Consider the following 25,367-nt stretch of genomic DNA (forward strand, 5'->3'; position numbering starts at 1 on the left):
GAGGGGTCAAGGACAGCAAAAAGAACTTTTTCAAATACATAGCAGATAAAACTAATACCAGAGGCAATGTAGGCCCACTGATGAATGGGGTGGGTGCCCTGGTGGCAGAAGATACAGAGAAGGCAGAATTACTGAATGCCTTCTTTGTCTCTGTCTACTCTGCCGGAGGCTGTCCTGGGGAGCCCCATACCCCTGAGACCCCGGATGAAGCCAGGTCAATGGAGGAGTTTGCTTTAGTTGATGAGGACTGGGTTAGGGAGCAATTAAATAGTCTGGACATTCATAAATCCATAGGTCCAGATGGGATGCATCCGCGGGTGCTGAGGGAGCTGGTTGAAGTCATTGCTGGACCGCTCTCCATCATCTTTGCTAAGTCTTGGGAAACGGGAGAGGTGCCCGAGGATTGGAGGAAAGCAAATGTCACTCCAGTCTTCAAAAAGGGCAAGAAGGAGGACCCAGGTAATTATAGACCGGTCAGCCTCACCTCTGTCCCTGGGAAAGTAATGGAACAGCTTATCCTTGGTGCCATCTCAAGGCATATCAAGGATAAGAGGGTTATTAGGGGCAGTCAGCATGGCTTTACCAGGGTAGGTCATGCTTGACCAACCTCATAGCCTTTTATGAGAATGTAACAAGGTGGATGGATGATGGCAGAGCAGTGGATGTGGTCTACCTTGACTTCAGTAAAGCCTTTGACACAGTCTCCCACAGCATCCTCACAGCTAAGTTGAGGAGGTGTAGTCTAGACAATAGAGTAGTGAGGTGGGTTGCAAACTGGCTTAGGGAGAGAAGCCAGAGAGTGGTAGTCAATGGTGCGGAGTCTAGTTGGAGGCCAGTATCTAGTGGAGTGCCTCAGGGGTCAGTGCTGGGGCCAATATTATTCAATATATTCATTAACGATTTGGACGAGGGAATTGAGTGTACTATCAGCAAGTTTGCTGATGACACCAAGCTGGGAGGAGTGGCTGACACGCCGGAGGGCTGTGCTGCCATCCAGCGGGACCTGGACAGGCTGGAGAGTTGGGCGGGGAATAACCTAATGAAATTTAACAAGGGCAAGTGTAGAGTCCTGCACCTGGGCAGGAACAACCCCAGGTTCCAGTATAGGTTGGGAGATTACATATTAGAGAGCAGTGTAGGGGAAAGGGACCTGGGGGTCCTGGTGGACAACAGGATGACCATGAGCCAGCACTGTGCCCTTGTGGCCAGGAAGGCCAATGGCATCCTGGGGTGTATTACAAGGGGGGTGGTTAGTAGATCGAGAGAGGTCCTCCTTCCCCTCTACTTCACCCTGGTGAGACCACATCTGGAATATTGTGTCCAGTTCTGGGCCCCTCAGTTCAAGAAGGACAGGGAACTGCTGGAGAGGGTCCAGCGTAGGGCAACGAAGATGATTAAGGGAGTGGAGCACCTCCCTTATGAAGAAAGGCTGAGAGAGCTGGGTCTCTTTAGTTTGGAGAAGAGGAGACTAAGGGGGGACCTTATTAATGTTTATAAATATATAAAGGGTGAGTGCCATGGGGATGGAGCCAGGCTCTTCTCGGTGGCAAACAATGATAGGACAAGGGGTAATGGGATCAAGCTGGAACACAAGAGGTTCCACTTAAATTTGAGAAGAAACTTCTTCTCAGTAAGGGTGACAGAGCACTGGAACAGGCTGCCCAGGGAAGTGGTGGAGTCTCCTTCTCTGGAGACATCCTGTATCAAAAATAGCGTGGTCAGCAGGACAAGGGAAGTGATCCTTCCCCTGTACTCTGCATTGGTGAGGCCACACCTGGAGTATTGTGTTCAGTTCTGGGCCCCTCAGTTCAGGAAAGACATTGAAGTGCTGGAACGAGTCCAGAGAAGAGCAACAAGACTGGTGAAGGGACTTGAGCATAAGACCTATGGGGAGAGGCTGAGGGAGCTGGGGTTGTTTAGTCTAGAGAAGAGGAGGCTTAGAGGTGACCTCATCACTCTCTATAACTACCTGAAGGGAAGTTATAGCCAGGTGGGGATTGGTCTCTTCTCCCAGGCAGTTAGCAATAGGACAAGGGGACATGGGCTTAAACTCTGCCAGGGGAAATTTAGGCTGGATATTAGAAAGAAATTCTTTACAGAGAGAGTGGTCAGGCATTGGAATGGCCTGCCCAGGGAGGTGGTGGACTCGCCGTCCCTGGAGGTTTTTAAACTGAGATTGGACATGGCACTTAGTGCCATGATCTAATAAACGGACTAGAGTTGGACCAAGGGTTGGACTCGATGATCTCTGAGGTCTTTTCCAACCCAGTCGATTCTGTGATTCTGTGATTCAAAACCCGCCTGGACATGTTCCTGTGCGACCTCACCTAGGTGTTCCTGCTCCAGCAGGGGGATTGGACTAGATGATCTTTTGAGGTCCCTTCCAATCCCAAACATACTGTGATACTGTGATACTGTGAACCTAACACTTAATAAAGCCGTTGTGTTTGTTCCCTGCTGATATATGCAAGCCTCAGTAATATGAGAGCAGTTCAGATATTAAAAGGCTAATAATCAGACTGCCTGACTATGCTTTTCAAGTGCTCTTCCTAGGCAGGACCTCTGCGAGTGTTGTCTGTGTGTCCTCCACACCAGCAGCTGTTGTCTGAACAGCGGCAGCAAGAACATGTTATTATTGTGATTTACATTCAACTTGGGGGTGGATGAGTTGCTAGCTAAAGCTGATGAGGCATCTGTATCCACTGGAAGGAAATTTTTTGCACCAGTGAATATGCTTCCACTGAGCTCCCATTATTGTACAAAATACCAGGAAAAAAATATGCAAAATCCACAGTACTCTCATCCATTTATTTGACAGTCAATTAAGGGCCTGACAAATATTCAATCTTTAGGTGCAAGACTGGCTGGATAGATCAATGTGGTTTTTAAAATGCATGAAGTCATTTCGAAAAACCACAAAAACAGTTAAGCGTACTTTCTGCTTCTAACTACCCAAGCTAGGGCAGAAATCAGTGCTATAGAAACTGTGATTCCCTCTGGCTACTTCTGAATTGCCCATGAGAATACAGCTGCTGCTTACTCCATGGAGACAAGGAGTTGCAGGGGATGAACAACCGGCAGGATAGCATTATCATCTGGGAACTGGAGACAGAGCAACAATTGTGACATAAAATAAAGGCTGCTCTGCATTTTGTTTATCCTAACAAAAGCCAAATAAAGCAGGATGAGCATCCACACCCCTGTCTTCAGGAAGCATGTTACTAATGATGGTCCAGCCAGATTTAGGGCAGTTGGCTGGCACTGTTGATGGGGGTGTAGACCTCATCTCCCTGTGAGCAGGCAGGAGACAGGGATAAGTATAATGCTATGTTTCACCCACTAACATGGAGTTGCTGGCCTTCCTCTTTCCACTGAAAAATGTATGCTTGCTCTGCCTGGTGCTTCACTAGGTGTTTTGCTCAGATGGGACTTCTGCAATTGTTGAAATCTTTAAGCTTTATTTCTCCTTTCACTTGCACAAGTGACACCAGGGATCAGTTCATCCAAAGTTATCCTTATGCTGAACTGAACCACATCTGTCTAAGAAAGCAGCAAATTTCTAGGCAGATTAGAGGTGCAAATAAAACACTCTTTGGGTCGCATACCTGACCTATTCAGTCTGTTAAATCCCAGGAGCATTTGACACCAGTATGGAATCTATTACAGCAAAAGAAGGCTCCTGAGGTGTCAAATGACAGTGAGGTTTAAAAGCAGATGAAAAACCATTTGGAAGCTGCACCAGGCTCGAGACTTCCTTGATCCAGATTTACACAGGTCTGCTGTATGGCACAACTGCTTTGATCCTATGGACTCTGGCTAACAAAGACGTTTAGAATCATCTTGAATTGTTAACAGGCAAATATAGCTGTAAAAAGCAGCTCTTAACCCTCACTTCTTATTCTGTTTGCTCAGTACATCCTCCTTTTAATGTGGATGTGGAATACATCCTGTACTTATGCAAGTGTAGGAAATACTCTTCAACTCTGGTTCTCGTTCACTGGGACACGGCTGCAGAGTCTGGCTTGTAAACAGCAGAGAGGGATCTTTATTTGATGATGCTGGCTTTAACACTGATTAAGCATGAATTTTCAACAAGGCTTAAAGCCAACCTGAAAGACCCCATGGGATTATTTCTGCAGCTTATTTTTAACCAGCAAAAAAAAAAAAAGAAAGGACACGGCCAATGCAATTTGTCTGATGTATACAGAGAACTGCAGCTACATTGCAGATCCTTCACACAGGACCCTTCTGCTCAGCAGACACCCACAGATGGGACGAGCCACCTCGAGGTGACGAGTGCACTACACTCCAGCCAGTACTACCATGCTGGTGTGGGATCATGTTTTTCTCTTCTGGGGGAAAAAACACCTGGAAAACTTCCTAGATCAGTCCAATCTGACTGAGGCATGTACACCTCATTTTCTTGGTGCAGTGTTATGACTACCTCACCGGCTTTTATCTTCCACTTCGCTGCTGCATGATGTCGTCTTAAAGTCTGAAAGCCCTTAAAATTCATGCTCCAGGAAGGCTTATAATCCCTTCCATGGACTGAGTTGCTGTTGTGCTGTTCAAAGGAAAAGTCAGTTTTTATAGCTGATACGTAATTCACTTTACACCAAGGACCTGGATGGAATAGGCAGCAGCCCCTGCAGCAGGTTATGTTTCCTGGTGACAACCAGAGTGGCCTGGGCTGGGTCTGTGTGCAGGGCAGGCGCTGGGGTGGGGGAGCCCACACTGTGTGATCACTTACATGGCCTGAACTGGCATCGCAGCACAGGCCCAAGCACTCTGTATAAAAATCACATCTAACCTTGGTCTAAACTTTAATGCAGTGCTACCCTTTGGCAGTAAAAAGAAACCTATATGGGTTCACCATGCAGCTGCATGGGCAGGGGAGGTCAGGAGCACTGTTTACACTAACACAGACCATGGCTTCTGTCACAAAATGGCGACTTACAGCATACTTCTGAACAGGGTAACTGTCATGAATCCATACTGAATAACTGGGCCCTGGAGATCTTTGGTCACAGACCATTTTACTTGTAAATGATTTCTAATTGCTATGAGGGTACAGTCACCACTGATTCAGGAACAGAGATCAAAAAAGAAAAATCCAGTGGAAGGAGAGGAAAAGGCAAACTAGTGCCAAGGAGATCAGAACCAGGAAAAAAAAAAAAAAAAGGAACATAGTAGGGAAAATAGTTTTTAAGCATGCTCTAGACTCCCAGAAAGATCCAAAAGTCTGTCCAAGATCCAGATGACAGCAGGAGCTGTCTTAAGGCAGAAGACCTCTGGCTCCAGGTCCAGCTTCCAGTTTGAAAAGGGTCCCATACAGACATGGACCACTGCATCAGACACTGGATGCATCGGTCTTTTTTGTAAGGGCACAAAATGACCTTAGATATGCATTTGTAGTACATAAACTGTACTCAGGGCCAACAACACACTCAGGTTGCTCCTGTGGAAAAAGCTGAGAAAACTGAAGAAAAGTTTTGCACGCAAAGTATCAGCATAATTGAGCCATCCACCTCTTGTATTTTGCTCTTAAATACCAAACAAATCAAAGGAGTGTCTGCAACGTGCCTGGACACTAGTTTGAATTGTTTCAAGGTCTTCAAAAAGTTAAAGCAGTACGTTGAGGTAAAGGTCTCAGCAACGCAAACATAAGCACCCACAGCAGCTGAGGTCTTCTGCCTGATCTGACACAGAACAAGCGGACCAGAGACGTCCCTAAAAGCACACCTAAAATGCCAAAACTGGGGATGACATGCCATGCCAATGTGCTCTGACCTCCTGGGCTAAGAACAGGCAGGGCTCGGCTCTGCAGCCCGACAACTCTCCTGGAGGAGGAATGCTCATCCAGGACAGTATCATGTGCTCATTTCCTGGCTCTGTCATGAGTTTCCTTGGAGAAACCATGTATTTCCATCTGTAAGATGGAGATAACAAACCTCCCTCATTTTCTGTGGTCACTGTAAAGACAAATATAGAAATACCACAGAAGCAGAGTGTCGCCACAGCAACACTGACAACATGAGTCCATAGGCAGGACTTACACACAGGTCCAGAGCAGAGGAAAACAAGTGTCATACAAACACAATCCAGATGACAAGTTGTTATGGTTTATAAAATAGCAAACTACCCTACTAACCTGCAAGTCCTCCTGGGTTTTGGGTGACATATCTGTAAAACACCCCCCATTTTTGCTAAAAAGACAAAAATGCTACACAAACCCCTGCTGTCTGCATGATCCGCAAGTCTGTCTTGAGGGCACCCCTGGTGCTGCCCACAATGGTCTCTACACGATAACACACAGCTTCCAGGCAGAGCACCCAGCTTTCTGGGGTGCACAACAAGGAGCCTAGAAGCTCTGAAAATTGAAGGCTCTGGGGTCTCTGACCTGTGCTCAGGACTACACTTGGCTTTGACCCACGAGATGCCCTACAGCAACAGAGGATCTTTCCCAGAGCTCTGCAGCAAGCTAAATACAAGCAGCTGCTGTGCTTCAATTTAGATTTTTCTTCATTTGAGAAAGAAACATCCCAATTAATCTGTTCCTGCCACTGCTCAATGTTTTTCTTAACTCACGAGAACCAGGAGAAAAGCAGGAGGATCTGACCAATAAGCCCAAGTGGGAATCAGATTTGGCATCTTGGTGTGAAGGTGGGATTTAAATCCAGAGTAAAGGCCTAATACCTCCCCCCTTTTCCTCCACAGCTTATTCTACAAGGACATGGTAGGGCTAGGGAGGCGCAAAGGGAAACGACATCTAGCCTTGAGAGAAAGGCAATGGCAAAGCACAGGCTGGGCCCAGACAAGTCAGCTGGTTTCTTTACCTTCTGCTCCAATAGATACTAGTTTGACTCCTTTGCTAGCAATGAAATCCAAGGCCTTGTTCACGTTAGATATTTTGTGCACTCGCATTTTGCCCCTTTCAGGCTTAGCCAAACGTTCACCTAAGAAGAAAAGAGAAAACAAAAGTATTATAAAACAGTTTTGAATTCTTTCTTCCCTGGTGGATGTTTCCCCATGCTGGTAGGTCCTGCTGCTCAGCCAGACGGAAGATAGATCTTCCTGCCTCCTTCCTCAACAAAGGCAGGACAGCCACACTCACTCTTAAGTACCCCCAGAAAGAATCAGACAGAGAAGCATATTTTTGCTGCACCCCAGATAATTTAATAACAGGGGAACTGTTGGCACAGAGTCCTTTCCACAAGAGGTTTATATCAGAGATGAAAAAGTCCTTCAAAACCACACTGACTGAGGCAGTACTGTTAACCACAGACAACAAGGCCTGGAAGTAGCACAAACTTCCCAACCCCACGAAGACAGGTGAGGAGGTCCTTTCCAGCATTTACAACATCCAATTTACAAAACAAATCTCTCCTTCTTGGAATCCCCTGTAGTCAAATAACACGAGGGTATCTTGTATCTTGCCTTTTCCACAGCCAGGATACAGACCTCCTGCCTCTCTAAGTCTCTGCACTGAATGGACACAAGTCCCTGTATCAGGAAATTAAACTGCTGCTTTGGCAAGTGGCTTTATAACTGTAAGGACTGCCATCTCAACTCCTTTCCATTATGTCTGATGTACTTCTAACTCTATACCATGATCTCTTACATGGTAGTATGCATTTTAAATGTTTATAATGAGGGGGACAGAGGGAAGCAGCCCAGCTCCCAGGTAAGACCAGGTAAATCTCTGATAGAAATGAGTCCTGACTGGAACAAAGCTGGAAGATTTGTAAAAGCACTTTCTTGACTTTATTTATTTGAAAGAGTTGAATTAAGTGCAGTCACGCCCTTCTTGATAGGCTGCCTGTAAATACACTCACAGTCTACATTTACTAACACTAACCTGACACACAGAGTAAGCAAATTAAAGCGTGGACAGACAAGTAGGCTTTTCAAAGGAACACCTGATAGAAATATAATTAGACAGGACATCAGGAACTACCTTTGACACACACCACCAAAAAATGAGCAGAACAGCTGCTTTCAGACCACAAGCTCCAGAATACAAAAAATAAACAAAGAAAATACAAGCAAGTTTTGCACTTTGAAAGAAAAAAAAGTAATGGAATAATTAAAAAGAGATCAAATGGGCAAGTCTATGCAAGTAATTACTTACCTGACCTATTCAGTTCCAAAAGTCCCTGGTTATATCTTGAACCTGAATATTTAATTAAATGAGAGCTGACTCAAAACTTTTATTTGAGGCTTAAGGCTGAGAAAGAGAAGTACTTTTAAAAATAACTCTTTCATACTAAAACTGGATAGCTTGTTTCCCAACAAAGGTGTGAGGAAAAGCTAAAAGGGAGAAAGACAGATTATCACCATAGACATGGCTTATAAAGAAAAGAAGTCTAGAAATGAAAAATCCTCTAAAAGTGTTTCAGTGATTACTGTAGGCTGGTGTCATTAGCTCTCAAGCTTAAGGATAAAAACAGATTCACTTTCAAAACGAAACACTGATGTCTGACAATTTAAGTAAAAGGCTGTATTTATGGTACTACCTCCATCCTAGGATTAAAAAAAATCTTTTGCTGTAATAAAGCCTCAAGTACACGTCATGGTACGTTGCTTTCTTTTTCCATTTGGATAATGCTAGTCATTCTAAATAAAAGTGGAAGCATTTTTGGTGACAGTTTCACAATGACATTCTTTGCTTATAGTTCCACAAAAGACTTAAGCAGACTTATGCTGCTAAATGTCAACAAATGGGTTGAGCCAGCTAAAAAATAACCATTTTCTTCAGCTTATGTGACTGTAAGCTAGCCTTACAAGAGGAAAAATAAGGACAAGAGGTTAGGTTTCACCTAGAACAGCAAACTGATCCAATTCACCTTGTGGCCACATTATGTGCATTACCAACTCAAGGGAGAGTTGCCCTCCCCTGGGGCTGGGGAGAGCAGGAGTGTTCCCTCTGACAGCAACGCAATACTGGAGCAGTTGATGGTGATTGCAAAACTGCTGTTTCCCTCTCTCAAATACCACCATAGGATTTTTGCTTTAGTGTATTTTTTTGTTTGGTTGGGGTTTTTTTACTTCAAAAGTCCCCAAACCCAATGGCTATTTCCTCCAGACTCAGACTTTATTACAAATTCAAATTTCCAGAGAAAAGCTTCATCTGGTTCCATGCCATACATTATTAATGATGTGGATTGTTAAATGGGAAGCATGCTAGAAATATGTTCTACTTTCAGCTATTTGCATCATTGCTTTATTTTTCAGTTCTGCTCCCAGATGAGACAATGAAAATGGTCTACTCACTTCCATTCTCTGGTTCTCATGTACTAGCCCAGGGCTGTACTTTAAAAGCCAAACAATGCAAGGAAGTCTTGGCACAGAAGTTGTTTACAGCAAATTTGTTTAGGAAAAAGTTCAATTAGTCATTCCTTCTGTTTGGGGGGGGAGTGCCTTATAACTTTATTTTAAAAGTACTAAACATGAGCTTAGTCTTTTTCAGTCTTGTAGCATTATTTCTGAAATGGCTGTGGCAGGGAAGGAAATGCACCTGGTGAAGAAGGAAAGTGTATCTTCTGGGGCAATATCTAGGGAGGGCCCTCAACTGTTACTTCCCACCACAAAGGCCAACGGGAGAGGACTCGCAACGAGGAAGTCCCAGGACTGTCTCTAGAGTTTCCCAGCTGCACAGGGGCTGCAGGACCGGGGTGGCTCTGGCTGAGCTGGGAGGGGACCTGTCAGCAGCAGAGCTTTCCACCAAAAGGTACCAGGCTGCGTAAAACTGAGATGCTCTCCGCTAGCAGAACATCACTGCTTCCCATACTTTGGGAAGTGGCATCAGATGGGAAAACTGCTTCCTAACTGCCCTAGCTGCCTGACAGCGGTGTGTCCCTAGGACACATGGGAGGGTCTGCCCTGAAACTGGTCTCCCACAGACACAGCAGCACAGTCCCTCTCCCATCCTAGGATCTCCAGCAGCTCCCCTGATGGAGGCTCATCCTTCCTCCCACAGCAGCACAGTGCTGCAGCAGAGGGAGACCTCATTCCCTCTGCTGAGCACACCCTCATTCCCACACACCCTGGCCAGAGGGGCAGGCAAAGGAGGTGCTTGGCTCCATATGGCTCTTGGCCAGGCCAGCCCAGTGCTCTAACAGCCGAAGTCTTATGGCCATCACTCTCTGGGCTAGATGAAAAGATCAGCCTGCCACAGAGCAATCCTGCCCACGCCAAATTCCCATCAGCAGCTCCGCAGTCCCCCAAAATATAGGAAGGTATGGAGTGAACCAAGAGCTGAAAGAAAAGGCCAGATACTGGAACTGGAGGGCTAAGAGCCATCCAGAGACTCACCCTTTTGGCATGTGATCAGTGGGAACCATGGCAGGAACACACAGGCGAGCCCTTTCCAACCAGCAGGAGACTCCTTTACCCCCATGCTGCTCTCAGGCTGGGTTGCTGCTTCCCCAGCTATGGGCCAAAGGGACTACTAGGGGGCCAGCAGCTGGAAGGAGGCTCTATGAGAGCAGCACGATTCACAACTGGAAATGAAGCCACCAATGATGGAAGTAAAACGGTTAAAAAACCAACTGTGCTTAATTTCTCCTCTTTTTCTGCTGTACCTAGGAGAACTGCACTTCAAGCTTCTGCTGGCTCTAAGGAATGGGTGTTCAGTCCTTTGTGTGTGAAGGACCATGGCCTCCGGTGGGATGCAGCCCACAGCTGCTCCCCATGCCTTTGCCCGCTGGTCACCTCTCAGCAGGCTGCAGGCACAGAGCTGCTCTGCAGCACGTGGGGAAATGCTGTGCCCACACCACCAGTGAGTGCACTTGGAAGCCATTAGCTCCTTCCCAAACAGGTGGGTCTGACAGGCCCTGCTGGTAGGCTCCCAAAGGGACAACAGGAAAGGAAGAATGGGAGTTGAGGCAAGGAAATTAAGCAGATAGAAGACCCCCTGCTTTAGCTCCAAGCCTCATCTACCCTCCCCTGTTCATGCTTCTCTCCCCTGTCTCCCATTCAGTGATTAGAAATCAAGCCATCTAAGCGCAACTGCCTGAGCTTCCCTGCTGCAGTCCTTCCTCTGCAAGGGAACATAAATACAGAAAATAAACTAATAGGACTCTGCTACCTTGTTTCTTACAGGCACTGCAGAAGCAATGTGTGTGCTGCAAAGCTCTGATAATATTTTGAACTCTGATTCCTCCAAACCACCAGCAGGGGCAAAAGCCCTGAGGTTTTATCCTATATTCATAAATTCTAAAAAGCACGTACACTGATAGCATCTTTGCAGGAGCTGGCAAAGGGAAAGAAAGGAAGGAAGGGGCAGAGGAAAGGCAGTCTGAGTGCTTCTATCATGGCAATTGTATTGGAAAATGTACCAAGAAGGTCAGGAGTGGAAGTCACTGAGCTACTATTACTAGCTCAAAAGTCACAAAAACAAAGCCTGTGAGCATTCAACCCATTTCATACAGACAGCCTTATCCCCCCTTGATGCCTCACACCATACTTTACACTAAGGTATTTATTTCATCTGCACACCAACAGAGATTACTGCTTATACAAAATAATCCCTGGGAAATATCTGTCAAGTAGTGGGACATCTGTGATGGGAGTGAAAACAAATCTGACCTAACTTGTTCCTGTCACTGTTTTTATTTCAGACTGTGTTTTCTGGGATTTTGCTTATCCTTGGAATTTTTTTTTTCACTGAAGGCTTGAGTGCTGAACTTGGATTGAAACTAGAATGGAAAAACTTCAGCCACAGCTGAAACTGAACGACACAAAAGATTTACTGGTTTGACTTCTGTCTTCCAATAACTTTTATCCTAATCCCACTGTCATGTGGCTTTGGTATGATTTGCCAGTGCAGCATTCCCACACTCTTTCCCCGAGCCGCTTCGTCAGCCCCGCCAAGCAGTAAGAGCTGTTGCCTGAGCCTTCACAGGAGGCTGCGCGTTCCTGACGGGCAGAGGAAAGCAGAGAGGCAGGAGCAGGAATGCAATGGGCAGCCTGCACAGGCCATGAGGCTCAGAGTACATTCCAAAAGCAAATTAATGGTCACTGCTGGAGACAAGATATTCGTTAGGGAGAAATTGGTTCTGAATCAGAAAGCAGCTGTTCTTATATTCCAGAAAAAACGGCAGCATTACAGCCCTTGCTGTCTCTATTCTGTGGGAAAGGAGGAGGACAGATTTCAGAACAGAGATGCTCAGGACACTTGAGAGCACCACACAGAACCTCTCTCACCTGAAATGACTTCCAGAAGTAACATGAGTTTAAGACCATCCCTGAAATCTTCCTCTATGTTCTCAATCTGTGTCCCAGCCTTGCGGAGGTGAGAATTACACCATGCTGTAAATGTCTAAAACACAGAAAGGAAGAAAAAAAAAAAAAAAAAAAAAAGTCAGTAATCTTCCCAGAAGCCAAACATCAGTTCAGAACCAAAGCAGTGCTGCAGGGTACCATGACAGAGATTCCAGTCCTGGTTAGGTTATCATCTTTCCACCCGCTGTCCTTGTAGAGTACAAGTATTAGTATCTAAATATGTACCTAAATATCCAAAGAAGTTGCAGGGTGTTCCCATGACAGAAGGAGTCTGAGAAAGAAAGTCACTTCATGGTTCCAGCATGTCTGATTTTCTGGAGAGGCCGCTACAATTTGTGTTTGGTTTAGAATACCCCGAAACTGATTTTAAGGCATGCTAAGTGCTCAGATTGCTAGGGACTCCAGTATTAGACAATACATCTTAACATAGTATGAAGGAGAACAGAAAACAGCATTCCAAATTTCCATGCAGGTGCTTGAGGGAAAAAAAACAAAAGACAAACTTTTTTTTTTTTTTTTTTTTTACAGCCAACTGCCTCTTGGCTACTCCATCCTCAGCAAACACTGCAGCCCTTAGACACAGAGAGATAGCATGCTGAGCTTCTCAGCCACACAAACCACAGCCCAGTAGTGTCTGTCCTGCAGAGCTCCCTCCCCTCAGTGACTGTCCCACCTTTCCTATCCCCTAATGTGGAGGAGTAAACACTTTCTGAATAATGATGCTATCACCTGTCTCAGGAGAAGTGCAGGTCCTAGAAAGGATAAAAGTTAAGCATTACTTAGCAATACTACTGTCCAGCACAGTCACAAATTCCCAATATTTGAGAGCCTCGGGCAGAAGGATCATTGCAGCCACCTCAATGGTAGACATCACAGCCACTCCGTAACTAGCGATATTATACATCACCACTAGAGTGATAATGTGAGTTTGAAGTGCAGGAAGGATCGAGGTCCAAAATACAACATAGCCAGTGGCATTCAGGCTAAACAAAACTCTTTTTGGAAACGCCTTCTGACCTCAAGTGGTGAGGATAGGAGGATCTCTTATATGAGAGAAATGAATTTCACCACAACTGATGACAAGACACATTTTCTGTGGTTGCAATCTGTCAGACCATGTTCTGAACAATGGGCCTGTGGGGCACTGACAGGGAAGAGACCATGTCATCCAACAGATGTGCTACTAGGGATTATCTCAAAAGAGCACCATGTAAATGGATCTGAAAGAGTGCTACCATTAAATAGTGAAAATACAAGAAGGAAACATAGAACACCTCGGTGTGGCATGGTATTAAATAGGTGAATCAGAGAGCCCAACCTGGAGGTGCAGAAGCTGTTTGACACAAAAATATTGTTTGAAGAGTAAACGGTAGCAACTAGTTCTTTGAAGGTGTACAAGTTCGTCCAAGTGCTAATGAATGCATTTCAAAGTGTTTGAATAGGACACCAAGTAAACTCTTTCCTTTGTAGAAACTGATAACCCCTCAATCACTCCTTAAATAAAAGGGTGAGGTAACTCAGAAAATGAGCAGCTCTAAAAGCTCAGCACTTCCACAAAGGAAGGAGGACTTTCTTCCCTCCCTCTCCCAGGTGTCCTCCCAGAGCCAATTCAACTCACTGACCCAGCAAAGCACTGTTTACTTTCTTTGGTAAGGCTGGTCTTCTGCTCAGCTAGTGCTTGGAGGCAGTTCAGCAGAGTCTTAACAGGCCTCTGCAAGAGAAAATTTGGCATATGAGGGCCAAGCAGAAGGGTGGAGTGGACCACAGCAATCATGCCACCAGAGGCTGTTGGGGAACCATAGCAGAGAGGACTAAGCTGATATTGAAGCACAGCATGCCAAAAATTTAGAAATGCTCCACCACTGCTTACACCATGTGCAAGACTTCAAAAGAAAAATTACTTCAAACGACAAAGAGCATCAGGGCTTGTTTTTTTTATCTGGAAGCTGGGCTTTCTTCCTCTACTAACCTGCTCGCATTTGTGCTTAAATGACTGCAAATAGCACAGCAGAACCTTTCCTTGGAGAAAGCATTGCTCAACAGCTGCTGAGCTTCCCACTGCTGCACTCTGGCCTTGCGCTCTGCCAGGGCTGTGGGATGGAGCAGGATAACAGTGCAGCTGCAAATACTTTCATGGCAATAGCCCCTGGACGGATGCATGTATTGTGAAAGTCTGGGATCTCTTCTTTTCAAGATGGCCTGGTTTCCTTCCAGATTTGGAAGCTTTAAAAAAAAGAGTAAGTCATTAAGCACCTTTTATTGCTTTTTATTGTTATTCCCCTGAGGAATATAAGTGAGATTTTTTTCAAATTAGAGGGGTTTTATTAGAAAATGGGCCTCGTATCCTGAAGTACATCCTTTTGCACTACTTCATTCCACTGCTTGCACTGTATTATGTGAGAAGAGGTTCATTTATTTGGCTCCCTTTTGCAGCCAGGCTCCTTCACTCCTTCAGAGGGGCAAATGAGAGCCAAGATGCTTTCAAAAGCTACATCATCATCACCACATATCTAAGTATGAGAGCAAGTTATGTCAGGAAGGTTGTGGATGCCCATAAATCTCCTTGTATTTGGAAAGCAGAAAGATACCTAGAGCAAGTGACTGGCCCTGGGTCATGTTACAAAACCCATGTTGAACTGAGTAGGAAGCTTGAGATCTAACTCACAGGCCACACTTTTATTTCTTGTATGACTTCTCTAAAGCCATTTCAGTTTTTTTCCCATCAGCCCGAAGCAGAGCAGAAAGTTGTGCTTTAAATCACAAATAATCCTGGTACAGCTTCACTGGGCATCTCTTCGCACATTTTGAAGACAGAAGAAGGTTACTGGGTCTACATTTCTAAGAAACACAGACTAAATTAAAAGCAAACCATAAATCTTCTAAACTCTGCATTATTATAAAGTCTGGCAGGATAACCAGATCAGTGAGAGTATTTTTATTACTGCAAGAGTCACCTAGGGCTTGGTGGAAAAGTAAGTCCTAGAGCCAGCAACTGAACTTCTCTGCTGGAGCAATCTCCACCACATCATGGCCCCAGACACACTGAAGTGAGACAATTCTGCAAAATGCTGCCACTAGTCATCAGTGGCAGAGCTGACACCCCAGCTGCCCAAGGACATATACCATGAAGGGTTGACAGACAGAGCACATGCAGTTCCCATGAGACAACTCCCAGATGTGCAGACATTTTGTCAAGGCACCCTTCGGGTCTCACACGAACTCCAGTAAACACAATGTCATATGCAGCACAACAGTGCATGGGAACAGCAACAGCCAGCAGCCCAGTGTGGATGCATCAGGCCATTTTACAAGAGAGCAGGATTATGAATGCTTTTAATAATTGTGGTGAGATTCATAAACTATATTCTCCACAGACCAACCCAGAGCAACATCCATCACAGCAGAATAATCAGGAAACAGCTTTGTGTTGCATCTGCTGTATATACTGCACAGGAATAAAATATCTTCTTACTTAAAAGTAGTAAATTGGAAGGAGATTTGATAGATATGAGAAGGCTGGAGAAATGTGGTAGAAAAGAGGGGAAGACTAAGAGAACAAGGGAGAGCTGAAACTTTTGCTGTCTGCTGGCTCTTACAATCCTGGCAGTCTTATTTGGAGCCATTTTTACTGACTTGGCTTCATGCATCTGTACAGGATCTTTTTTGTTATTCTAGGAAACCTACTGAAACCACCCACACGCCCCATCCACCTTCCGGGCGACGCAGCCGCTCCTCCCCACGCCCTGAGTCACCGGTAGCGGTGACAATCACGTCAGGGCGGCCGCTGAGCCCTGCTGTGCTGCCTGTCACAGCAAACAAGCTTCTGAAAGTGGAAGGGGCTGCTGAGAGCAGCCAGCCATCTTTCTGGCACAGATCTGGGCCTGGGAGCTGCCAGACCAAAAAAAAAAAAAAAAAAAACACAAAAAACCAAAACAAACCAAAACAAAAAAACAACAAAGCACACAACAATAACAACCACCCAAAAAAAGGAACAAAACACAAAAACCATCTGTGTTTGCTGGAGTGATGCGAAGCACACCCCATTTCAGAGGGCAGAAATGCACTGCCAGGTGGGAAGCACCATCTCCTCAGCCATGAGCTCAAACCACTGCTCTGAGGCAGCAGATGTGCCTCCTTGCTGCCTGCAGATGCAGAAGCCTGGAGAGTATTCTCCTGCTTACCTCCACCTCCCTGTCCCAAAGATGAGGAAACAAATACTCTGTTAATCTTTAGGCTTACGGAAATTTTACAAAGCTGGAAAACCACTTACTGTTAAATAATAGCACAAAGACACACCATCAACTGCATTTTCTTCATACAAATCTCACTTCATAAATTTTCTACAGTAACTGCACAAGAGGTGCAAATGAAGCTGTGTTTCTTGGCCCTTGGATCCTTCCATATATTGTACTTTTAATTCCATTTTTGGACACAACAGATCGCCAGGACACCCCTGCAGGTCTGCCTCTTGCTCAGTGTTCACAATGGAGGATGCCTGATCAAGGGGCATGTGAGCATTTGCGTGTACATGCATGCATTTCTCATCATTGCTCTCTAGCCCCCTGCTCCCATTTAGCTATGATTTGCAGTTTTTTGTTTTGTTTTGTTTTTTTAACACTTCAGCCACAAGATCCCTGACACTGAGATCAACTCTTGCTATTTGTGTGCTGGATGCTGTATGAACAATAAGACCTTCATATTCTACCACAATATAACCTGTCAGATAATAAAGAGAATAACGAATGTTACTGAAAGCAAGCAAATATTACTAACTGCTCCCCTGCTTCAACATACAAGGCAGGTTTACTGCTGGGTAACGTCTACAAGCCTACCTGCGTACCTGTTTTAACAGCCACACACACCCTTTTTCTGACACAACATGAAAAGTCTCTGCTTCTTCAGAGTTCACCGTATTAACCCTTGTCCAGGCATGGAGTTAACTAGAAACAACAGCCAGGTGATTGCTGGAGGTCCTGCAGCCAAAGCTCTAATTAGATACCATGGTCAGCTGGCTCCTTCCAGGTACCTCCCAGTCCTGCCAACTGCAAAAACCCACCTTTGGTTTTCCCTGTATCACACATGCATCCACACACACACACTCTCTGGTACTCTTTGCACTTCCCAAACTTTTGCTTTTGTTCCTGAAAGCCATTAATTTCTTCAAGCTGTCCTTTCCTAATTCAGTACCTTTCTGGTACCAAAGTGGCTCAGGCAACATTACTGGAATGCAAGGAAGACAGTAAGTCAACATTTCTAAGTTTAAAGAATGTTTCTGCTTGGAAAGCAGCAGTGCCATGACACTTCTGAGAGCAGATCTAGAGAGCTCTTCGCTGCAAGAAAACAGTCATAAGGCACTTCAGTCGCTGAGCAATTTTAGCAATGTAAATGTCAATGTTGCCACAACCACATAAATGACAGATATTAAATAAAATAAATGGGCAATTTTATCTCTTTGTGGTTGCGACAGTGACATTCCAGCTTTATCTGACCTTTCCAGATGCTCTTCTCTCCTGGCTAAATCACTCTTCCGTGCAGCCCTGCTTTCCAAGGGCGAGTGTAAACTTTCCGACACAGCCAAGAGACTGCCATATTTGTGTAACAGCCCTGGCAAGGCTGTCACTGAGCCAGAGCAGTGCTGTTTGCCTTCTTTCTGACAGGAGAAAGGTCTGGCTTAAGCAACCTTAAAAAGAATTCACTGGAGCACTGCCTTGCCAGAACACCATCGCTGCACCGAAAGAGAAGCAGTGTGTTCATGGCCACCAAGGCATCCTCCTTCCTTGCATTTATGCTGGGGGATGAATTTTAATAAAGTATCTCAACACAGCTTTGCTGTTCAGATGTGTCCACAAAGGTCTGGCTCCTGTTAAGAAGGGGATGGAGCTGCTAAGCACACCAGTCTCAGGCTAGCAGCACAGTTTTATGCTGTCTGCACATGTGCTCTGCCAAGTGAGGTCTTGCACAGGCCAAAAGCTTCGGGTGCTAGTCCAGGCTTTCTTCTAGTGTTGTAGGGGAAAGGACAGGAGGAGTCGCCTTTCCATTCACCAGAAAAGCAAGCAGGATATTCAAATAATACATCATGCACAGCTGGAAAACAGAATCAATTTACCCAGCTGCAAGTCCTGCTCTTCTGCTAGTTGTGTGTTCAGGAGTGCACCTGGGCTGCTGACTGCACAGCCAGGCTGCATTCCCTGCCTGGCCGGAGAGAAAACTCTCTGTGGCGCTTGCTTCCTACACCACAATACATTGCAGACTGCTGAGACAGATCTGCTAATTCTTGCAACAAATTCTACAGCAGATTCCATGCTGCAAGGGATTTTATTTAAATCAAATTATCTGGAACAACAACTAGGGCACTCAGCTAACAACAACTAATAGCTTACTAAGAGTAGACAGAAAACTGCTGCACATATGGCTTTTTAAAGCAACAGAATTACTAATAAAGCAGTTACAACTGCCCCTAAATGAGATCCTTTCTACCTTGGTAGTCTGGGAGCTGAATATACTGTATCTAGTAATGAGGATGCCAGCCCACAGTCACTACAAGTCTCTCTCACTTGCTCTTTTAACAGACTAGGCCATCATTAGCTTATTAATCAAAAGTTTTTGGACTGAAAGGCTGAGCAGGCCATGAAACAAATCTCAACAACCCAGTCCAAGTTTCCCTGCACTCAGCACTAATTCATTACCAGCATTAACCCTCAGATTCTCATGCAATTTTCTCCTAACTAGTGGTAGTATTCTCTGACAGTTTCTGTGGCACCCTGATCTCTGAATCCTCCTTTCACACTTAAAGCACTTGGAAGAATTGCTGGGGTCTCGTGGGTGGCCGCTTGTCACCTTCCTCGCACTCACAGACTCAAAAGATGCTTGGTTGCAATATTTTTGCCTGCCCAATGCTGTGGTATAAGCTGACAAGAAGGTGCTCAGTTAAGTAGGGAGTAATTACAAAGTAATCCTGGATCCTGTCAACACCATGGCACAAGAAAGGCCATGGCAGTATGCGACAGATCACACCAACAAACCTAGTGAAGAAAGCTAGGTGTTGAAAGGGTCCTTCATGAACTACAGCTGTGATCAAATAAGCCAAAACACAGTCTCCTGGCCCACTGAATAGTTTCTGTGGCCACAGGCTGCAAGAGACAGAACCTTTTTTACACATATGTATTTGTGCAATGGAGGAAGTGCAGCCCCACAGACCTCACCTCTGCATACTACCCCTCTTGGTTTACTCCTTGGTGTACCTGGGTGCCCCAAAATACTCACAAATGGCTGCCCTCTCCCCGTAGAGGAGCTCTAGAGCTTGGAGATTCTCTAAACAAAGCTCATTGCAAGTCCAGGGAGTCACTCAAAGTGCCTTTGGCTTGCACTTGGATTAAGAGATCAGCCACCATTTGCCACACCCTCCAATTTCATTTTCTAACCTGAAATACCTCCACTGCATGTCACTTCGCATTTGAAGCCACCTAACAATTTTCAAAAGAAGAAAGGCATTTGATAAACCTTTACAGCATTTACTCTCCAAGTCCATTCTTCAGGACACGGGGGTGGTTCAAAGACCTTGGTTTGTGTTGAAGAATTACATTATCAGCAGCTGATCTCTGAAGAATTAAGGTATGATGGTCAAAGAGACCAACACTGCACAATGAAGAGCTTTGCTTTCCAATGGAGTTGGCCAATTATCTTAGAAAGGCTGAAGGAATTAAATGGATATTCAGAAGGATCATTGCAGACGCCAGCAGCACTGTTTCACCACCTCCACAAAAGGAGTTTAGTTTCACTGGCATCAGTGGTAATGCCCTGTTCTGGTTTAATTGCAGCCACTGAGTTCCAAGCATGGCTGAAAGAAAAAAAAAATACAGCCCACGCTATTTCTGAGGTACTATGTCCTGACAACGGGAGGTATCATTACACTGAACTGTGTGTTACGAGCATCCACCCAAAGCACCATTTGGTGGCGATGTAAGGAATTACTGAGGGTGAAAAGGAGAATCACAAGTTTACTCACATTTCACAACTCCAGGGCACAGCCCCTGTAACTTGGAAACACAGAGCTCAGTCATGGCTGCTTAGCCGCTTCCCGAAACCTGTCCCTGCAGCTCAGGATGAGAACAACATTGCAGCAGAAATAGCCCCAGCCCTGACCGTAACTGCATAAGCCAGGCTGGACCTCACTGTGAATGTGAAGTTCACCACCAAAGCCTCTCCTTGTCCAGTGGAGCTAGGGACCATTGCACAGGGAAAATAAACCCTCCTAACGACCAGTTAATCCTTTTGGACGATGGCAATGAATCAGCATATCACTTGCAAGTAGTGCAAGTAAATTCAGTGTAGGAGTTTTTATTTTTGCTCAGTGGAATACAGTTCTCTGTGTCTTGTAAAATGTTTAATTCTGCTCTCCTGGAAGACAGGACAAAAAAAGAAAGAGCCAGAGTCCCTTCCAAACTGTTTTTCCACTGGCATGGTATTAACTGCTTTGGAGTCAGAACAATCTCTTTTATTAGCTAACAACAAGCTAAAGTGGCAAGGGCAGAAATCTCTTCCCGTCCAACACAGGGTAAATATTTGTTTTTCTCTACATTTGTACCTCTGGAGCCTTTATCTCCATTTCTGCTACTGAGCTGCACCATTTTAGGAAGAATCTGCTCCTGGCATTTGAAAGCTAGTGACCACTAAATCCGTCAGTCAACTGGCATTTCCGATCAGTAAAGTACAAGCTCTCCTTATCCCAGTTACCAGGGAGCACTAATGGCTAGGAACTTACAAGAGGTCTTCAGACGTGCAAAAAAGACTGTACAAGGAGATCAACTGGCTAGAAGTGTGCTCTTTCAGAGTTTACTGTGAAGCTCAGACTAGCAAGACTCTTCATTATGCTTTTCTCTTTCTTACGAAATCAGCTCATAAATGTCAGCTTGCTTCAAGCGCTCCCATAACAAAAACTAAACAGGACTTCTCTCTGTACTTTATATGCTGAGCTTCCTAAATGCTGCATAGCATTTGAAGATATGCTGGAAGAAATCATTTTACTGAGCATGAGGGCGCCACTATTTATGGACTGACAAGTGGCAACAAACCACTGAAAGCAGGACTCTATGATTCGTGGAGGCTGAACTCCAACTCAGGACTGGGCCAGGACACCAGGACGAAAACCTTCATGTCTCTGATGGCAGCCCTGCACCTCACATCCCACCGCCCAGTCAAACTCTCCCAGAGGGTTTATGCAGACCCAGTACTGAGGTCAAGGTGAGATGCGACCACTCAGCCTCAGGAAAAGGCTGGAGGGGAAAGGCAGTGCACACCTGGCACCATAACATGAACCATGACATGCAGATCCATGGTTTGTCTGGAACTTCTTTCAACTGGAAACAGGCCAGGGAAGTGCCCTCACTCCAGCAGACTCACATTGCTCAACAGACAAATGTAAACATAACTGCTGTGCTAAAGATTTATCTTGTGCTTCTGCTCTCATGGGGCTACCAGGTCATACTAAGTCCACAAAGCTGGCAGTGCAGGAGCTGATCTGGCTGAAGGCCTTTCTGCAGTGGAGGTTCAGAGACATTTGGGACTACCCAGAGCCTTTGTGTCAACCTTGCATGCTGCTGCCCGGAGGGGCTGCTGCTTCTGGCTTCCTGGGAGGATCCACAGGTGCTGCTTTTTCCTGTGGCTACTCCTCAGCTGTTTACTTTGCTGATGAAGGGGAAAGGAGGAAGAGGAAATTACAGCTTCATTTATCCAGGCTTTCTAAATACAGGTTGAATAATTGAAACAACTTAATGTATTTGCCCACTGTTCTGTATGGATGCTGCAAAATTAGGACAAAGCATTGCTCTGGGCTTTTCAGGCTGCAGAACTTCAGTGACTCTGGAGCTCTGGAAGGCAGAAAAAAAATTGAAATAATCTGGTGTTCTAAGGGATGATGGCAATTGTCCCAGCTAAAACAACCTATAGCTGCATTTCTAGCGAGAAAGAGACTCCAAAGCAGTGTTTGGCAGTATTTGGCATGAACCTGAGAGCTCCCTAAGAGCACATAATTAGGAAGGACACCTGTACCCAACAGAGCTGAGGGCTACATGGCATGGATGTACTGGGGCTTCGCTCCCATCACTGGTGACACAAACTCTTAGCTAAAATGTACAGGAAGAAAATAAGACTTTTATGATGTCCCCTCAGTCATTATCACTGTCCCTGACTTAATGTGCTGTCAACGCTCAGTTCTCATGCTCATTTTTAGCTGTGAAATGCATCACCGTCAGCTCAAGATGATTCTCCTTTTGAACAAGGTCTTAAATTGTTAAGACCATTCACTTGATGTGGGATTTTCCAAAATAAAGAAAATAGCTCCTGGGACAAGATGACTGTGATGTATCCATACTACCACAGAAGTAAGGGCCATGAAGAGTGGAAGGGACCTTACTGTGCTAGAAACTACACAGACACAGGGTGAAAAGCTGCTCTGTGCTCCAAAGCACCTTCAATGGGAGACTCAGAGATGATGGTGGAGACAGCACATTTCAGATCAACGAGGCAACATTAGTCAGGGTGCTTGGCAGTGGTCTCAACACACCTACAACCTACCTTGTCACATTCTTTACCAAGATCATAGTAAACTAAAGAGATTTAATCCAAAAAAGAGATTGACCTTATTTGGAAAAAAGCTACAAACAGTTCACAGTTCCTACAAGCTACATAACCACATCTGAACAGTAGCCTCCTTTGCAATACCACAGGACTCATCTCCTCACGCTCTCTAATGTTTGGTGCAATCACCTTGTTCTTAAAAAGCTACATCCCACTGCCACAGCGCAATTTGCTCTAGCTTGATCCATACACTTGGTGCTGGCGACCTAATTAGAGGGGAAACAACAAAACTGTGGTTGTCTCTAGATTACTCCTAAGTAAGAGAGACAGCACAAATAAGAGCAAGAAAACACGTTTGAAAATGTAATAAGCAGATATTTGGCATCAGGGGCTGACAGAGGTGAGAGCTGCCATCTCATGGCAGAAAGACAAGAAGAATGGGAGAGGCGACATGGGGCCTTGAAAACAAAGACAGGTACCTCATATTTAACAAGGTGAAGAAAGGAGTGCTACCAGTGAGACAAGAACATAAGGGCATGTTTATAAGTGATAGGTGACAAAAATTATCGCTGCAGGTGTTTGGGTGAGTGTAATTGGATTGCTTCATGTTGGTCAGAAAAAAAAGGATGTTGCTATTACTCAGACAAGGTAATTGAGAGGCAATGTGGGAGCTGTATGGGAGATCCATCAGCCATTCTGGAGTGAAATGAAATGTCAGAGTTAGGAAATGTCATATCTATTGTTGGATAAAAGGATTTAACTCATCTGGGTGTTGGCAAGATAGTCAATGTTTACATAAAGACACTGCAAAAAGAGTCCCACCACTAACCCACATGACTAGTAAATGTCTTCTAAAGGGCAAAATACAGAACTGAGCCTCAAGTACTCTAAGAGGGACCATACTGGCATCCCTTCTCCCTCCCACCTCTACCTCTGTGGCAGAGACAGACTGAAAATGTGGAGCTGCTCCTCCACATACCCCGAGCAGTTGTGTTCCTTTTATTCACAGACACAGAGGAGCAGGAGTTGTCACCTGTTACTGCTGTTACCACTGTGAAGCCAGCACAGATAATCAGGATGGTGCAGAGATCTGCAGCTTCTCATGCATGAAGAGAAGTAGGCCCTTACTGTGGCACAAGCTTGCCAGTACATCCACTACATGTCTCACAGAATCTGCTGGCTTCCAACAGTGCATACAAGCAGTGTCCAGATGATCAGATCCTCAGTGAATCACTGGGAATTGACCACAAGCATCTCTCCTCCCAGCCTGTAACTCTCAGGTGGGCACACACATTTGCACAGCTGTAGATACAATCATGTTTTCACTCATAGTTTAAATACCGAGCACATGAAACAGGTAAGAACAACACAAATTCATATATATCAATGTCTGTGTGTCCTGTGCTTGTGGGGAAAGGTATTTATTAAGTTAACAGTCGTATTTAAAATAGAATTGCATTCTAACTTGTTTTTAATTGGATATGGAGGCTAAAGCTACTGTGGGTGGTAAGATTATGAAGATGTTATGTTCTGCGATCTTAAGACATATTCCTTGCTGAGACATGAATGTGTCCTCTAAGAACTAGGTTAAAACACGATTTAAACTGTCTACACTAGCACTGAGTAGCAAGCTATTTCTCAGTGTGCATCATAGCCCAGAGCGTGGTGTAACTAGTGAGCATCCTCATGGGTCCCGAGGCAGCCACATGCCACTGCAAGGTTCTAACACCACCTGACCACCACATGCACTGCAAGTGATAGGATCTCCTATCTTCACCCAGCATACATAGTCCTGACTGATTCTGAGGTGTGCTTTGAGGGATCCATGCCAAGTCTGTGGGTACACCTGGGCAGCACAGTGAAAACCAGTGTAGAGGTGTTTGGGTGCCTGAATATCTGAGCCAAGACACTAGAAACAGCGGTAGTAGGAAAACACAGCTTGGCAAGGGGCTCTCTGATGTAGGAGCCACACCGATGGTCTAGGGCACAGGCACCCTGCAGAGATTGCACAAAGCAAGCACAAGAACTAAGGCTCAGTACTGCAGTGGAGCAAAGAAGCAGGGGAGGTTAGGCCAGGTCTTCCCAGACTATGTGTTCAGAGCAGGATGAAGATCTTAAAGTGGATGACTGAAAATTATGATAGGGGATAATTAAAGCAGGAGCTTTGTCCCAGACTGGTGTGGTTCAATGTTTCAGACACCTCAAGAGAACAGCAATTGCATTAAAAGACATGAAGATGCTGGCTCCTCTGCTTCCCCCAGCTTGCTGTCTTTGCTCCAACTTCACGTTCCCTTGCCCTGCCCATGGCCACTAGGACTCCAGACTGGGAATCTCAGCAGAACATGACCTAACTTTAAGGGGGATATACTCTTTAAAGACTTCATTAATCTCAAAACCTAAACCTCATATTTTTATTTATTTGGATCTTACTTATTTTGTTTGTCTTGAAACTGTTTATGCAGTTTATCAAAGCAAGAAAGTCACTCAAAGTAGTCAGATGTGGGACT

At 45.1% G+C, this 25,367-nt stretch overlaps 1 protein-coding gene across 3 annotated transcripts in view; it reads right to left on the reverse strand.

The window, feature by feature from the left end:
- The window catches only part of ACTN1 (actinin alpha 1), a 94,791-nt gene that overhangs the window by 40,025 nt on the left and 29,399 nt on the right, over positions 1-25,367 (reverse strand). For all 3 annotated transcript variants that reach the window (XM_082059309.1, XM_082059310.1, XM_082059308.1), the window contains exons 2-3: positions 12,208-12,322; positions 6,837-6,956 (exon numbers count right to left, since the gene is read on the reverse strand). In XM_082059309.1, coding sequence (XP_081915435.1) covers positions 6,837-6,956; positions 12,208-12,322 — 235 coding nt within the window. The remainder of the gene's footprint in view (positions 1-6,836; positions 6,957-12,207; positions 12,323-25,367) is intronic.

This window comes from Streptopelia decaocto, assembly GCF_964273445.1.
Source record: "Streptopelia decaocto genome assembly, chromosome: 7".
Classification (NCBI taxonomy): domain Eukaryota; kingdom Metazoa; phylum Chordata; class Aves; order Columbiformes; family Columbidae; genus Streptopelia; species Streptopelia decaocto.